Source organism: Ochotona princeps, chromosome 16 (assembly GCF_030435755.1).
Source record: "Ochotona princeps isolate mOchPri1 chromosome 16, mOchPri1.hap1, whole genome shotgun sequence".
Lineage (NCBI taxonomy): Eukaryota > Metazoa > Chordata > Mammalia > Lagomorpha > Ochotonidae > Ochotona > Ochotona princeps.
The window spans coordinates 56483358-56499712 of NC_080847.1; the positions used below are offsets into that span (position 1 = coordinate 56483358).

At 59.4% G+C, this 16355-nt stretch overlaps 1 protein-coding gene across 1 annotated transcript; it reads right to left on the bottom strand.

Annotated features, from left to right (window-relative positions):
* Window positions 1–437: 437 nt before the first annotated feature.
* On the bottom strand, window positions 438–15794 carry GP6 (glycoprotein VI platelet). The gene is made up of 6 exons (XM_058674730.1): window positions 15722–15794; window positions 12697–12732; window positions 12351–12608; window positions 9767–10051; window positions 7772–7840; window positions 438–953 (listed from the first exon to the last, which is right to left on the bottom strand). The coding sequence occupies exons 1-6, from the start codon at window positions 15753–15755 to the stop codon at window positions 670–672; spliced, it is 966 nt and encodes a 321-aa protein (XP_058530713.1). The 5' UTR covers window positions 15756–15794; the 3' UTR covers window positions 438–669.
* Window positions 15795–16355: the final 561 nt, after the last annotated feature.

The window sequence follows — 16355 nt, forward strand, 5'->3', positions numbered from 1 at the left end:
CCGGGTCTCCCACACGGGTGCAGGGCCGCAAGGCTGTGGGCCGTCCTCGACTGCTTTCCCAGGCCACAAGCAGGGAGCTGGGTGGGAAGTGCAGCAGCCAGGACTTGAACTGGCCTCCAAAAGGGATGCCAGTGACAGCTTCCACTGCACTCCAAGGCTGGTCCCTCATGTTGACCCTTCATCTAGCCTCTCAGGGGAACTCAGATCATTGGCCCACTGCCCCCCAACAGCCAGGGCCAGGTGGGTGGTAGAAGCCCCTCCTGGGTTCCCAGCTGGGTGGCAGAGCCCCCAGGCTTTGGGCCACCCTACTCTGCCTTCCTAGGGGCTGTACCAGAAAGCTGAGGCCAAGAAGTGACAGGGCTCAGGGATGCCAGGCAAAGGCTGAACCCATGGCACCACATGGCCCTGGGTGTTGTGGATGGAGTGCCATGAAGGTGGGACTCCGAGCCAAGCCACGGGGAGAGCTGTGCCTGCTGAGCCACAGTCCGGCAAGGTGGATGGAGCCTGCGCCCAGCCCTGGCCTGCAGCCGTGCGTCTTCCTGTATCCCAGGCAGACAGATGCGACGCGAAGCCACGGATGGTGCGGAGGACTTGGGGACCCCCTGCTTCCCTCCTCAAGGTGGGCCGCCAAGCAGGGGCAGGGCCCGGAGCCTCTGGGACGGTGCGGCCTTAGCGGCGGTGAGGTGTGGGGGAGTGTGGGAGTGGGGGCAGCGGCCGCCGTGCCACCCTGCGCCTGCGCCTGCGTGCGTGCCTCCGGCTGTGCCAATCCTCGACCACCAGCCCCACCAGGAGGACGAGGAGCAGGGCGCCCAGGCACAGGCGGGCCAGGCTGGCGGGGGTGTGGGATGAGACGTCTGGAGGGAGGGGCAAAGAGGACGGGAGAGGCGGCCGGGCTGTGTGCGCGGGGAGGGGGTGCGCACCCCCGGCGGAGCCGCTGCTGTTGGCAGAAGACCCTGGAGGGAGAGAAGGGTGCTTAGGGTGCTTAGGGCCAAGGAGAGGAGGGGCCCCAGTGAGCCCTCGGTGCTCCCTTGCCGGCCTCACAGGGGCCAAGGCAGGCTTTGCGGCTGCGTGGGAGGCGAGAGAGACGCAGTGCTGAGAACCCGGGCACTGGGGGCAGAGCTGGAACCCGCGCTGCGAATGTTTGCACACACAACGTGGGGCCAGGCGCAGGGGCCAGGCGTGGGTGCACCTGGGGGCGAGTGCACGGTGCGTCTCCGGTGGCAGGTGGAGTGAGGGGGGTGTGGTGTGGAGGGTTTCAGGCTGTGGGTAAGGGGCATATTGGGCTGTGGGGCAGGAGCTCAGCTGTCTGAGAGTGTGGATATGGGTACATGTGCTTGGAGTGGTGTGAGGCTGTGAGCAGGGGCATGTCGGCCTGTTTTGGGGTGGCCCGTGTGTATAGGCGTGTACACACGTACTTGAGGGACACACATGGGAATGTACGGGGTGTGTGTGATGGAGGTGTCAGACATGGACTTGGGGGTTTATGCAGGTTAAAGGGGTGAAGTTGGAGTTTTGGGTGTCTGGGAATGTGAACGTGGATGTGTATGGGGTGTCCAGGTGTGGGGTGCGGCAGGGGTTGGGTGCTGTGTCCAGGTGTGGGGTGCGGCAGGGGTTGGGTGCTGTGTCCAGGTGTGGGGTGCGGCAGGGGTTGGGTGCTGTGTCCAGGTGTGGGGTGCGGCAGGGGTTGGGTGCTGTGTCCAGGTGTGGGGTGCGGCAGGGGTTGGGTGCTGTGTCCAGGTGTGGGGTGCGGCAGGGGTTGGGTGCTGTGTCCAGGTGTGGGGTGCGGCAGGGGTTGGGTGCTGTGTGTGGGATGTGAAGATGCGTATTCCATGCACGGGTCTGAGGGGGAATGCATGGAGTGGGTGTCGAGGGAGGCCCTGCAGTGGGGGTTTGTATGAGGTGTGGGGTCTACACTGAGTGTACGTATGCGTGCTGATGAAGCTGTAAGGGGTGGCGTGCATGTGTGGCTGTTAGTGTTCACTGGGGAGGCAGAGGAGTCGGGGTGCAGGTGTATTGTGGTCGGGTCAGTTGGGTTGTGCCTGTGGGGGTGTTTGTGGCGTGTGTGGGAGTGAGTACAGTGCAGTTGGATAGGGCTGTGGGGGGCGAGGGGCTGTGTGGGGCTTCTGTGTGGCCTGTGTTAGGGGGAGTTATCTGTGTGGATGGGATACACACTGTATAAACTGGAACACATGCATGTCTGGGGAGTCTGAGTGTATAGGGTGGGTATAATGCTATATGGGGGTGTGTGCGGGTTGTGTATAGGGTGGAGTTGCCTGGAGGGTGTGTATGGGATGAGTGAACGCATCTATATTCTGTGTAGGAGTGAGGAGGCATGTGTATTTGGAGATGTTTGAGAGGGGCATGTGTTGGAGGGGCATGTGAATGGAGAAGTAGGGGCTGTGTGAGGGTGAATCGGGGCTGTGATCTGGAGATGGCCACACGGGGAATGTTTTGGGGAGGCCTGTGATTGTGTGTGCAGATGTGTCGTGGGTGTAGGTGCGTCTGGGAGTACATGTGTATGCAGGTGTGCGCTGCTTACAGGGGTGTGATGTCCAGATGGAGGTGTGAACTGGGGTACATGATGTGGGGGACGGGCTGCGCAGGCATGAGTGCGGAGGGTGCCTGAGGCTGGGGGTTCTGAAGTGGTCTAGGGCGTGCGTATGGGGTGTGAAGTGACGTGCAGGAGGTATGTGTAAGAAGCTGTGTATGGACAGCACTGTGAACTGGGGGTGTAGAGTTGTGTGACTGGGACAGTGTGAGGATGTACAGTGTATATACTGGCTGTATATGTATTGGAATGGGTGTGTTTGGGGTGGATTTGGGGGTGAAGGTGTGGGCGTGTCAGCTTGCAGAAGGGGTGGGTGTGTTTGGGTATGTGTAGAATGGTGCTCTGGAGTGGATGGGGTTGTCTGTGCAGCGTGTCGGGAGGGATGAGTCCATGGGGTGTATGACGAGTGTATGGGGGACATGCCTGTATGGGGGGACATGCTGCAGCTGTATGTAATAGTTCTTGTCTATGAGGATGTTGACTGTGGATGCGTGGGGAGTTGTGCGTGTTGTCTGGGAGTGTTACGAGAGTGAGGGTGGGTGTGTACCAGGGATGTGTGTGTATGGAGAGGAGTTTGGGGGTATCGGGCTGGGCGTGGCCTTTACGTGGGGGGTGAATGAGCTGTGTGTGAATGGGAGTGGATAATACTGGGAGCAGCTGTGGGGCTGTTTTAGGGGCTGTTATATTGGGCTGTCTGTGGGACTGAATGATTTGGGATTGGTGTATGGCGTTGTGTGATATCGGGAATGTGGGTGTAGGGTGTGAGTATGGGGGTGTGCAGGGTACTGGAGGGGGTCCCCAGCATCTTCTACAAGGGCCGCGCACCGTACACACCTGCTGGCTCCTGAGCCGTGAGCCATACCAGGTGCTTGGCTGAGTGCTGGATGCTGCCAACACGAAGGTGGGTCAGACAGCCAGGTCCCCAGACCTTGGGGGGCAGAGGACACCCCTGGAGCAGGCTGGGAGTGAGTGGGTGGGGATGAGTACAGTGTGGTGGGGTGTATACTGAATCTACACAGGTGTGTGCGTGTCTGAGGGTGTGCTTACCTGGGGTGTCTGGAGTGTGGTGTGTACCAGTGAACACGGAGGTGTGTTGGTGCATGTACGTGCTGTGTGTGTATATGGGGTAAAGCCATAGGGGGTATGAGCACTTACGGAGGCAGGTATGGGGATGTGTGTGGGGGGATGTCTTAGGGTGTTTTTGGGGTGGGTGTAAGATGCATCTAGGAGGTGATTATATGGCTGGGTCTGGGCTGAAAATGGGGGTGTCTGCAGAGGGGAACGTATGACGACGAAGGTGTGAAGCTGAATACGGATGTGAGGTTGATGGGGACATCTGTACACAGTAAACGTGTGCATGGGGTTGTATAGTGAATGTGGGGGTGTGTCCATGAGGGTGTTACCAAGGTGACTGTGGATGTGTGTGAATGGAGGTGAATCTTGTGCGGGGGTGTGCCATGCTGTGGATCTGGTCATGCGTTACGGTGGTGAGGGTGCAGGTATTACCACGCGTGTGGGGAGAAGTCTGCCAGGGGTGTGGGCATATGGACTGTGACCAGCCAGGGGTGTGGGCATGTGGACTGTGACCAGCCAGGGGTGTGGGCATGTGGACTGTGACCAGCCAGGGGTGTGGGCATGTGGACTGTGACCAGCCAGGCACACGGCTGTGTCTACATGCAGGTGAAGAACGTCAGTATCAAAACCCCAACCATCTTCTCATGGTCATTGCTACCGAGAAACTGGGCTTACAGGCCAAACGGCCTGTGTGACCTTCAGTGGCCCGTGTGACCTTCAGTGGCCTGTGTGACCTTCAGCACTGCTGGCCCCTTTGCCTTTGAATCAAGGCCCGCCCTATTCTGGTTATCTCACAGGTGGCTGCAGGTAATTAAGTGGGTGCCTCCCTTAGTGGCTGGAGGCGTGGCTGTCTGGCCGAGATAGGCAGGGAGTGTGTGCTATTTGCGCTCACCCTGCAGGCACTTGGGAATTGCCCGTTTCCAAGCTATTCTGGACTGTCCCTCTAAAGACCCTATGAATGTGCTCTTGGGGCTACACTCCCGGTAAGGGGTGTTGGGCCCGGCTGGCCGGTGGCTCAGGCAGCTGCCTGCTCTCAACCAAGAACCCAGGCTCGGATGTGCTGAGCTTGAATAAGCCATCCTTGTGCACTTGGATCGACCTCAGACTCCTGGTGATTTCTGGGGATCTCAGAATCTGGGCACGAGAGAGGTGGGTGTGTATGGGCTATGCACGTGTCAGTGGGCACACGGGGCACAGTGTGGGTTGGAGCTTCAGCAGTCATGTACTGGGTTGTGCAACTATGAGAATGTCTTACGGGGGGTGTGAGGGTAAATTGAGTTGTGGACTTGCGGCGTGCGTGAGCAGGCCCTGGGGAGGCAGAAGCCGCGGTGCTGGACAGACATGGGAGAGCTGGGAGCCCCGTGTGTTCATGCGCGGTGCACCTGGGGGTTACCTGGTGTGGGCTGTGTGCTGCAGCCTGAAGGTGCGTGTCTGAGGGTGTGTGGAGGCGTGGCCTGGGGTGGGTGCCTGGGAGTGAGTATATAGGGTGTCTGAGGAGATGAGGGTGGGTGGGGTATGGACTTGTCAGGGAGCTCAGCGTCGGAGCGGATATGTGCATGGGGGAGTATAAGGTTTGAGGCTACAGGTGTGGGGCGTGTGGGCATGTATGGCAGTGTCTTGGTTTGTGTACAGGTGTGGGGGTATTGGGGTGTCTACGGGGTGACCATGAGGTAGCTTGGGGAATGTCATGAAGGTGCGTGTGTCGAATGCGTACTGTGCGTATAGGAGTGCGTGCATTTTACGAGAGTGTGAAATTAAGGCTTCATGGGGGTGTGTCTGGGAATGTATGGTGTCGGGTACCATGGGGCTTGCCTGAGGGCTGTGTATGGGGTTTCTGTATGCAGATGGGCGTATGGGATGGGTGAACATGGATGACGTGTGCATGGCTGTGTGGGGTGTGTCGCAGTGTGTGGAGTATTTAGTGGGGTATACATGGCACCTTGGATGTGCTGTGTATGTGGAAGTTGGTGGGTACGTGTGAGGGGTATATGCGGAGGTGTGTTGGGGTGTGCACAGGGTGTCTGAGGGGGTCCCAGGCATCTCCGAATGCCGTGCAGCACGCATGCTCGGGGCACGACACACACCCTCACCTGCTGGCTCAGACCCGGCCCAGCAGCGGTGGAGGGCAGAGGACACCCCAGGGCAGCTGTGGGAGGGTGACGGGGAGGTCGGTACAGCGTGCGTGTGAGAGCAGTGTCACAGGCGTACCTCATGTGGAGGTACGAGTACACAAGTGTGTGACATGGCGGGCTTAACTGAGGGTCACCGGGTGTGGCTGGAAACATGGGTGTGGGTTTGTGGGGCGACCTACCTGGAGCGGAGCTTGAGGTCTGCGTGGGGGGAGTGTGGGGGGAGGTGTGTGAGGGGTGCATATTGGGATGCGCACGCTGTTTATGGGGAATAGAGGGTGGGCGTGTAGGTGGGCGTGTAGGAGCTGTGAGAGGCAGTGCGTGTTATGTGGGATGCAGCTGTATGGGGCCATTTCGGGGGCTTGTGTACTGGGTTGTCTTTGGGGTTGTGTGACATCGGGAATGTGGTTGGGTGTGTGGGGGATGTCTTACAGGAATGTATGAGGTTGAACTGGGTTGTCTGAGTAGGTGTAGGGGGATCCCAGCATCTACAAGGGTCGCTCAAGGCACACCCTCAGGGCATGGTGTACACGCCACGTGCTCAGCTGGGCGCTGGGCGCTGCAGACGCAGACGGGGAGCGTGAGTCCGGGGCTGTGTGACAGCGTGCAGTGATGGACATGGGTGTGTGAATGAGGGTGTGTACCATGGGAGGTGTACGTGTGTGTGCTAACGCTGTGGGGGTCGAGGGTCTCTTAGCAGTGTGTGTACCAGGGCTGTGTGTGCAAGATGGCGGCCAGGGGCGTGTGCCTTTGTCCGGGGTCATATGTATGCCTGGGTGTGTGCGGGGTTGTAGGTCTGTGTGAGGGAACATGGGGTACGTGTCAGCGTGGATATAGGTGTACGTACTGGTGTGCATGTATGGGAATGTGTGTACATGGGGTGGAGCTGGGTTAGGAGTGGATATGGGCTGGGTGTTTTGGGGCGTCTGGTGGTTGTAGGGTGTGTATTGGAGGTGTGTAGGGGTATGTACGGGAGTGGGTGTACATGGGGTGAAGTTGTGTGGGGGCTATCTGCCCAGGGGTGTGTGAGGGTGAGCTGGGGTGTCTGGTGGTGGGTGTGGGGGGTTTGAGGGGTGTGTGACTGGAGATGCATTTTGTATCGTGGAGGAGGTGTGTATGGGGGTGTGTGTTTGAGGGGTGGGAGTGGATGGGGTATCTGAAGGGAAATGTATGGAGGTGCGTATGGACTGTGTGGGAGGGTAGGAGGGCAGTATGTGCGAGCATGAATACAGAGGTTTGTGGGTTCTGTACAGGGTGCCATTGTACAGGGGTCTAAGGATGAGTGATTTGGGGTGTGTGAAGGGTGTGGGTGGATGGAGGGTGGATGGGAGTGTGTACAGGGGATGTCGGGCATGGGTAGGTGCATGGCGGTGTCAGGTTAGGGTTTCTATAGGGGAATGTGTATATGAACATGGATGTAGGGTTGTGTGACGTGTCAGGGTGAGTATGGATGTGCCTGGGGGCGGGGGTGGGGATGTGTGTACAACGTATGTGTGTTCTGAGTTTGTGCGTAAGTGTGTTACCGGGGAAGTACGGTACACATGGGGTGTGTCAGGGTGTTGCGAAGATATGAATGTGTGTGAGCTGGGGTGGGTTATGGGGATTTGAGGGGTGTATGTGTGTATGTCTGGTTGTGTCTGGGGCTGTTGGCCATGGGCCATGTCAACAGGAATCTATAATGTATGGGGGTGCGATGAGGTGTATGGGACATGTCTGGGATGTGGGTGTGGCTGTATGGGGCTGTGTAATGAGTTTGTGGAGGGGGTGTCTGTGACTGGGTGCGGGCATACGTGTATGGAAGGGAGTTGTGGATATGGGGTGTCTTACAAGGTACATGAGGGTGGATTGGGGTTTGCGATATTGGGTGTGGTGTATGGGGCAGGTGTGAATAAGATGTGTGCACAGGGTATCGGGTGTATATGGGGATGCATATTGCGTGTATGGAGGCTGTGAGGGGGTCCCTGGCATCTCGCACGAGGGCCACACAGCACGCATGCTCGGGCACGGCGCATGCCCTTACCTGCTGGCTCTCCTCGCATCCCGCGGGCACCTCCCGAGCCACGCCGAGTGCCCGGCCGCGTGCTGGACGCTGTGGACACAAATGTCAGTCAGATGCGACCCGGTTTTGGGGGGGGAGAGTCCTCAGACTTTGGGAGGGTGGAGAGCACCCCAGGGAAGGATGCCGCAGGGGAGGGGAGGGGCGGGTGCAGAGGCGGGAGGGCTGCGGGTGGGCCCGGTGGCTGTGGGCGCAGGGAGGGCACCACAGGGCCTGAGCATCCATGCAAGCCCAGGACAGACGGGGGAGGGAGCTGTGGTGTGGGGCGCCAGGGTGGCAGGCGAGGACAGCCCAGTGCGACTGAGGCACGAGTGCCCCCAAGTAGCAGTGGGGCAGTGGGAGGCCGTGGACCTACCCCTGAGCAGTGAACGTGCGTGTGTAAGGGCTGTGCGTATATGGATGGGTGTGTATCGGGCACAGCTGTATGGGGCTGTGTGTACAGGGGTTGTGTATGAAGAGGTCTATGGGATTGACTGATCCGGGGAAGTTCTGTTCCTATGAAGGGTGTGTACGGGCGTGGCCACACGGGGCAGTCTCACGGGGTGCTCGAGGTTGAGTTGGGCTGCACCTCTGGGGACAGGCGTGCAGTGTCTGTGCAGGGAGTCTATGGGAGGGGTCGGGTGTGTGTCCAGGGGTGTGTAGGCAGATGTGTACATGGGAACACACGTTTGAATGCATGAGGGTGTGTAGGGGTGGTATGTGTGTGCGGCAGGTATGTTTAACGGGTGTTTAGAGCCATGTGCTGTGTATGGGGGTGTGGCACCTGTCTACGGGGTACGGGGTGTCGATGTATGGCTGGATGGGAAGAGGTGTAACAGGGTAGGGTTGTACGGGAGTGTCATGGCTGTGTGCAGGGGTTTGGGTCGGTGTGTGTGAGGTCTGTGATGGGTAAACGGGGTTGTGTATTGTGTATGGGTGTGTATGGGCTGTGTACAGCCTTGTTACAGGACTATCGGGGTGGGTGTATGGGTGAGTGTACACTGGGAGTGTTAGGGGTGTGTGGACATGTCTAGACAGGGTGTGTATGAGGCTGTGTGTACAGGAGTGTATTAGGGTGGGTGTCTAGGGGAGTACATGTGTGTAAATGCATGACGGTGTGTTTCTGGGCGCATGTGCCAGTGGGTGTATGTGGGTGTTCTAGGGATTGTGTATGGGTGTCCAGGAGGTCGTAGGGGAGCAGTGTGCCTGTGGGTGTGTAGGGGCTGTGTATACACGGTGAGGGTGTGTATGAGTGGAGGGGTGTGGGGGTGTGCGTGTATGGGGGATGTTTGAGGCACCTGGGCCTCACTCCCACCATGCACATAAGAACCAGTGAATCCAAGAGCTTTCTTTGAAACAAATTTTAAATACTGGAGCCCAGCACAGAAGCCTAGTGGCTAAAGTCCTCCATCTTACATGTGCCAGGATCCCATATGGGTGCCAGTTCTGATCCCAGCAGCTCCCTGCACCCGCGTGGGAGACGCAGAAGAAGCTCCTGGCTCCTGATCGGCTCAGCTCCGGCCACTGTGGCCACTTGGAGTGAACCAGTGGATGGAAGATCTTTCTCTCCTCCTCTCTATAAATTTGACTTTACAATAAAATCTCTTAACTTTTTCAACACCACAAAGAAATGTTGCATATTTGAGGAGATGCCACCTTACTGCACCCCAATATGATGAGGGCAGGGTACCTCATAAATACAAAGCCAAAGCTGCCCTTAGCCAGCACCACTCGCCAGTGGCCGTCTTCCTAGCCCCTCCTCCGTGAGGCAGAAGCCGCAGGCGTGGGGGGCTGGGGGTCTCGGGGGGGGGAGTGGCCCTGGACCAGGCAGGAGGGGGCCCCAAAGACAGAAGGGGCCGCAAGCCATGGCATGCAGGCTCCCTCGGAGGGACACGGCCTGTGCCCACCCGAAGACCCAGGGCTCCCCCTGCACCCCCGTGGGGGGGCCGAAGGACGTAGGTGCCAGCCGCACCCCCTTACCTGTGACGACGAGCTGCAGGGGGTCACTGGGGGCTGACCACAGGTACGGGGACGTGCTGGCGTAGCTGTAGCACCTGTAGATCCCGCTGTGGGCGGCCGTGACCGTGACGAGGGGGAAGCTGGCCTGGTACCAGCTCTCGGGCCTCTTCTGGGGCCGGGCCTGGCCCTCCTTGGAGAGGGCGAACTGGTCGAAACCGCTCCCGGTCTGGCACTGCAGGGTCACGTCCTCACCCGAGCGCACCACGGGGCCGGGGATGGCCGACAGCTGGGGCTTGTCAAAGACTCCTGGGGGGACGGGGGCGGTCAGGACGGCGGCGGGGGCCTGTCCGGAGCGGGGCGGCCAGCTGCACCCCCGGGGGCCGGCTGAGCCCCAGGTGTCGGCAGGGGAGGAGCTCCGGGGACACCACTGCTGCCGTAAGCTCATCGCCACACAAGACGGTCACCTCATGGGCTGAGCATGTGTCACCCCACGGGGTCACAGCTGACGCGCTGGCTGTGCGCGTCCCCCATGCAGGTCACCCCACGGGGTCACAGCTGACGCGCTGGCTGTGCGCGTCCCCCACGCAGGTCACCTCACGGGGCCACTATAAACTGCCCCGCCAGGCATGCATCCCAGCCAGAAGGGTCACCTTGCAACACAACCACAGGGTAGAGGACGCACTGTCGCACCACACGGGCGTCACCCACAGAATGGGGACATCCTAAACCTGCACTCTAAATGCCAGCTCCCAGGGACCCCTTAACCCCTGGCAGGCACACGGACCCTCCCACAGACCTGCGCAGCCACCACTCTCATTATTCCTGGTTTGCACATGAAACAAACATCCACAATATGAAATAACTCGCCTGATGATAGCACACCAAACATCAACCTTAAGAGTTCCCACCATAGAAACAAAGTACATGAAAAGGTCACAAGCAGGGCCCGGCGCAGTAGCCTAGTGGCTAAAGTCCTTGCCTTCCATGCGCCTGGATCCCACCCATATGGGTGCTGCTTCACGTCCCGGCAGCTCCACTTCCCACCCAGCTCCCTGCTTGCGGCCTGGGAAGGCAGTCGAGGACGGCCCAAAGCCTTGGGACCCTGCACCCACATGGGAGACCTGGAAGAAGCTCCAGGCTCCTGCCTTCGGATTGGTTCAGCTCTGGCCATTGCAGCAGCTTGGGGAGTGAACCAGTGGATGGAAGATCTTCCTCTCTGTCTCTCCTCTCCTCTATATATCTGACTTTCCAATAAAAATAAATAAAACCTTAAAAAAAAAAGTCATGTGCAGGCATGCCTCGGGTCGCCATCAGGCCAACATCTCATCCAGCTAGTTCATGCCTCCCTTCACTCCCTCGCCAGCGCCTGCACCGCCAGGCCAGGAACTCCCGCACGGGAGGCAGGGATGGCGCAGGAGCAAGCAGCCAGGTCCCAGCTGGAGGGGCCGGGAGCTCAGCCAGGCGTCGGTAGGGGAACAGGGCATTGGAGCAGCATCGAAGCAGACGCCCCCTCGGGACGCACAGCCCCGTGCCTCCCGTCCCAGCAATGGGCAAGCCCGTCAGATGGCCGCATGTCGGCAGGGGGGAGCTAGAAGGCGCATGACCTCTGACCCAGCCGCCTTTGCCCTCAGAATCACAGCAAGGCTCACAAAAGGGTGGGGAGAGAGGTATCTGGTAAGAGCACAGGCTGGAGGTGACCCCAAGAGCAGTGTGAGTGGAGAGCCAGCTCTGAGAATCAGGGCACTCGGTGCTGAGGTTGGGGGAAGGAAGGCTCAGAAAGCCTGGGCAACCACTGCATGCCAGTCCACCGTGACATCACTGGACACTGTGACATCACTGGACACTGTGACATCACTGGACACCGTGACATCACTGGACACCGTGACATCACTAAACACTGTGACATCACTGGACACTGTGACATCACTAAACACTGTGACATCACTGGACACTGTGACATCACTAGACACTGTGACATCACTCATGAACCAGAACAGCAGTGACACACTCTGACACCACTGTACAATGTGACATCACTGGACCCTGTGACATCACCTGCTAAACACGACACCAGTGACACTGTGACATCACTGCACACTCTTACATCACTAGAGCTGTGACATCATCCCTGAACCAGGACAGTAGTGACACGTTGTGACATCACTGTATGCTGTGACATCACTGGACACTGTGACATCACCATACAGTGTAACATCATTAGACACTATGACATCACCTATGAACCAGGACAGCAGTGACACTGTGACATCACTGGATGATGTGACATCACTGGACACTGTGACATCACTAGAGCTGTGACATCACCCACGGACTATAACACTGTGGCACTCCTGTGATGTCCCCTGGACCCGGGGACACATGGGTACATGAAGCAGGTGTCTCCTGGGCCCATCCCTGGCATGGTCCAGGCACTGGCTGGTCTCATCTCAGACTTCTGGCCTTTGTGCCAACTGTTGAACACTGCCTTATCACTAATGCTGACATGTGGGCCCCGCCCCACCCCCACACTGGGGGTTGGGGCCACGCCTGCCTACGGACATGGGGTTCAAGGGCCAGCCCCTTGTCACCCACCGTCCCAACTCACCGACGGCCACCAGCTCCAGTGGCTCACTGGCGGGCGACCAGCGGTTCCCGTTCTGGTAGGAGCAGCGGTAGCGCCCCACAGAGCTGCTGTCCAGGGCCGGGATGACCAACACGTCCTGGTCGCTGTACTTGCGGGTGCCCAGCTGCTCCAGGCGGTACAGGTCCACACCCGGGGGCCCCCGGCAGCGCAGCGTCACCAGCGAGCCCAGGGGCACCAGGGCACTGGGCAGGGCCTGGAGGGTCGGCCTGGGCAGTGGGCCTGCAAGAGAGCACAGGCAAGAGGGGCCCTCGACAGGCACCCAGACCCCCACACCTCCCTGTCGCCCACAGAGCCCAGGGCCACTCACCATGCCGCGCACGGGCCACCTGTGCCAGCCACAGCCCTGGGGGGACAGGAAGAGGTCCAAAGCTCACAGCTCCCTCCAGGGCCTGGCTTCTGCCACTGGTACTTATTTGTCCAGCGACACACATAGGTCACAGGAGTGACAGCAGTCAATGGCAAAAGGCCACCCTGGGTGACCGTTTCCAGGAGGGATCATGGGAAAGTGGAGGCTCAGAAGCCACCGAGGACTGCAGGGAGCACGGAGCGGGGATGGACGTGGCTGCGAGTGTGGGCTGTGTGGGGCTGGACGGGCAGAGGGCGCCGCCACCGGCGTCATCCACAGACATGTGTGTCCCCATGGTATGAACTCTACATGAGGACACCTCCCTGCACATAGATACACACACACGACTGACTTAGCTGTTCCTGCTAATGTTTGTTTTTAAAAAGACATTAGGGGCCCGGCGGCGTGGCCTAGTGGTTAAAGTCCTCGCCTTGAACGCACCCGGATCCCATACTGGCACCAGTTCTAATCCCGGCAGCTCCACTTCCCATCCAGCTCCCTGCCTGTGGCCTGAGAAAGCAGTCGAGGACGACCCAAAGCCTTGGGACCCTGCACCCATGTGGGAGACTGGGAAGAGGTTCCTGGTTCCCGGCATGGGTTTGGCACAGCACCGGCCGTTGTGGCTCACTTGGGGAGTGAATCATCGGACGGAAGATCTTCCTCTCTGTCTCTCCTCCTCTCTGTATATCTGACTTTGTAATAAAAATAAATAAATCTTTAAAAAAAAAAGACATTAGAAAGGCAGAAAGCAACCTGTTACACTTTCCAATGTGCCTACAACAGCCAGGGCTAGATCAGGCCACAAACCAGGGGCCCAGAGCTCCGCCCAGGGCTCCCAGAGGGCGCAGGGGCCCCAGCGCTTGGGCCATCTTCTGTTGCTTTCCCAGACACATTAGCAGGCAGCTGGGTTGGAAGTAGAGCAGCTGGAACTCCAACCAGTGCCCATACGGGATGCCAGCACTAAAGATGGCAGCTTCACCCGTTACACCATGGCACTGCCACCCAAGGATACTTGATTGAAAATTCGCAGAAAAAGGAATTCAGAGTTTATGGTGGTGCAAACATTGTTTTTCACAAGGGCTTCTCCGATGGCAAATGCAGGCCATGAATGAACCTTGCTGTGCCCTAACTCCATTTCCATGAACGATGCCAGGTACCCGCTCCACGCGCCCAGCTCCCCGTGGCTTCTGGGGCACAGCCGGGGGGAGCGGGGTGCTGACGTTTCACACCGTCCAGGAATCCGGCTGACAGCACCCCAGGGTGGCAGAGCTGACGTCGCCTGTTCCAGTGCACGCTGTGTGTCGTCGTAGCTTGCCTCCCAGCAAGGCCTGCCGTAACAGCCCACACCAAGGCACACACGGCCCACCCCACCAAATTCATCAGAGCAAAAAACAGGGTTGTTACTAGCAAGTTGGCACTCTGTGGTGACAAAGTTATAAAGACAGGGCAAGCCACACCCTCTGCTCCTGCTACCAGACTAGGAAGTCCCTCCCCTGGCACAGCTGGGCAGCGGATCAGGGGCTGCAAGCAGGAAGGGGTTCCCCGGTTGTGAGGCAGGAAGTCCTGGGTAACCTCTGCCCGGCTCTTTTCCGCTGATACTCAGCACAGCTCACTGTGGGAAGGTCGGAGCTCTAGCTGGGTCTCCCGCGTGGGTGCAGGGGCCCGGGGAGCTGGGCCAGCCTCTGCGGCGTTCCCAGGCACCTCCGCAGGAGCCGAGGCTGCAGCGACAGCAGTATCGTCCACCGGGCCAGAGTGGGTTTCAATGTTGTCACCCCAAAAACAGCCAGGCAGCTCGTGGCTGTGCAAACAGCGTGCCCAGCCTTCCCACAAGGCAGCCAGCCGCCAGCCCAGCACAGCGCCCACGCCCCCACGCCAGCTCCCTGCTCATGTGTAAGTGCCCACAAGAGACCTGCACCGAGCTCCCAGCTCCCGGACTCGGCCAGCGCTTGGACACTTGGGAAGTGAACTAACAGATGGAAGCCCTCCTGTTACCTGACCCCTCCGTTTTCTCTCTCTCCCTTCCTCCCTCACTCCCCTTACTCTGAAATTTTAAGAAATGTAAGGCTCATGTTGAAAATAAATATGTACCATTTGCATCTGTCAATTTAAAAATAAACAGCAGGGGGCTGGTACTGCAGTGGCATAGCTCGCTAAGCCTCCACCTGCCTGTGGCCCCAGTTTGTGTCCTGTCTGCTCCACTTCCCATCCGTCTCCCAGCCTAGGAATGCAGCGGAGGGTGGCCCCGGTGTTGGGACCCTGCACCCATGTGGGAGACCCAGAAGGTCCTGGTTCCAGCCCAGCTCAGCCCAGGCACTGTAGCCTCTCTGTCCCTGTGTCTCAGGCACTAGGCCTTTCAATCGCAACAGCTCTTTTCTTTAAGGCCCTGGCCTGGAAGCTGCAGTCCCCTGGTTGTGGCCGCGCCCTGGGCTGTGTGGCTCACACGGAAGGCTCAGCCGCCTGAGCCCGGCTGGCCCGTGGATGGAGTGGCCACAGCAAAGGCCACAGCGGGGCTGCTGGCATCGAAGGACTCGCCACCTGAGCAATGTGCTTGGAGCTGCAAGCTAACCACACACCTGCCAGGACCTGCAGCCTCTCCCGGCGACCCCCGGCCTCCCTTCTGCCCCTCCTGGACACGGCACCTCCCCTGCACACGCAGGCGCGCTGGGCACCTGGGGAGAGTGGGGGAAGCAAGCCCCAGGCGACCCTCGCCCGACCCCCACAACCTCCCAAGACGCCCGTCATGCTCCGCCGGCATGAAGCACCCGTTAACGTGCCTGGGGGCCACAGCCTGGTCCCCAATGTCCCCAAGCCCATGTTTTCAGAAACACAGGTTCCACACCAGCTTAACCTCTTAGCATGCCCCAAACAACAGTAAGGGCTCGGACACACGCACACACACAGAGCCCAGGAGCTCGGTCCCCAGCCTGGCCGGCCCCTCCGAGCTGTGGCCGCCCCTGGGGACCGTCCCCTGCCGCTCAGGACTCACCGAGGCAGAAGAGGCTCCGCACAGGTGGGGCCATGGCTCCCGAGCCCCGGCTCTCCGGCTCCCCGGCTGCTCGGAGACGGAGACGGAGACGCTTCCCGGTCCTCCGGCTTATCTCGGCTCCCCAGCCTGGGCTGCCCCCTCCGTCTGAGCCCCCGTGGCCACATCGCCCCCGCCAGCTTCCCTCCGGCCCAGGCCCACAAACCACGAGCCCGGGGGCGGGGAGACACGGGCCCGCACAGGTGCTGCGGATAACGCATCTGCCCGGATGGGAAGCTTTGGGCGTAGACGCAGGGACGGCAACAAATTCCATGACTTTCAAAAGGCTCAGACAGTAAACACTCCGTTACCTGGCGAGAGGCTAGAACATCGATAACCCATTTTATGTTTATTAACCTAACTGCTGATTTTGGCTTCTGTAGTAAGTGCGCGGCTTGCTGCCTGGAGAACTGAGGGACAGCCAGGACAGGTTCCGGGGCAGCCTAGGCCCACGTCCCTGGTGAACACTCATGAATCCTACCTGCGTCTGTCCGCAGCCGTCCTGCGTTCTTGGAGGCTGAGGTGATAGAAGCAGAGCCCTATGCGCCTGGATGACGCACGGGCAGGGTCCTCGCCACGCTGCGCTGCGCTGGATGAG

Excerpts from the sequence above, each read along its gene's own strand:
- GP6 (XM_058674730.1), bottom strand. The coding sequence starts at position 15,755 with ATGGCCCCACCTGTGCGGAGCCTCTTCTGCCTCG. Across the intron at positions 12,733-15,721 it reads GCGGAGCCTCTTCTGCCTCG|GGCTGTGGCTGGCACAGGTG; the intron begins GTGAGTCCTGAG and ends CTGTCCCCCCAG. Across the intron at positions 7,841-9,766 it reads CCTGCAGCTCGTCGTCACAG|CGTCCAGCACGCGGCCGGGC; the intron begins GTAAGGGGGTGC and ends TTGTGTCCACAG.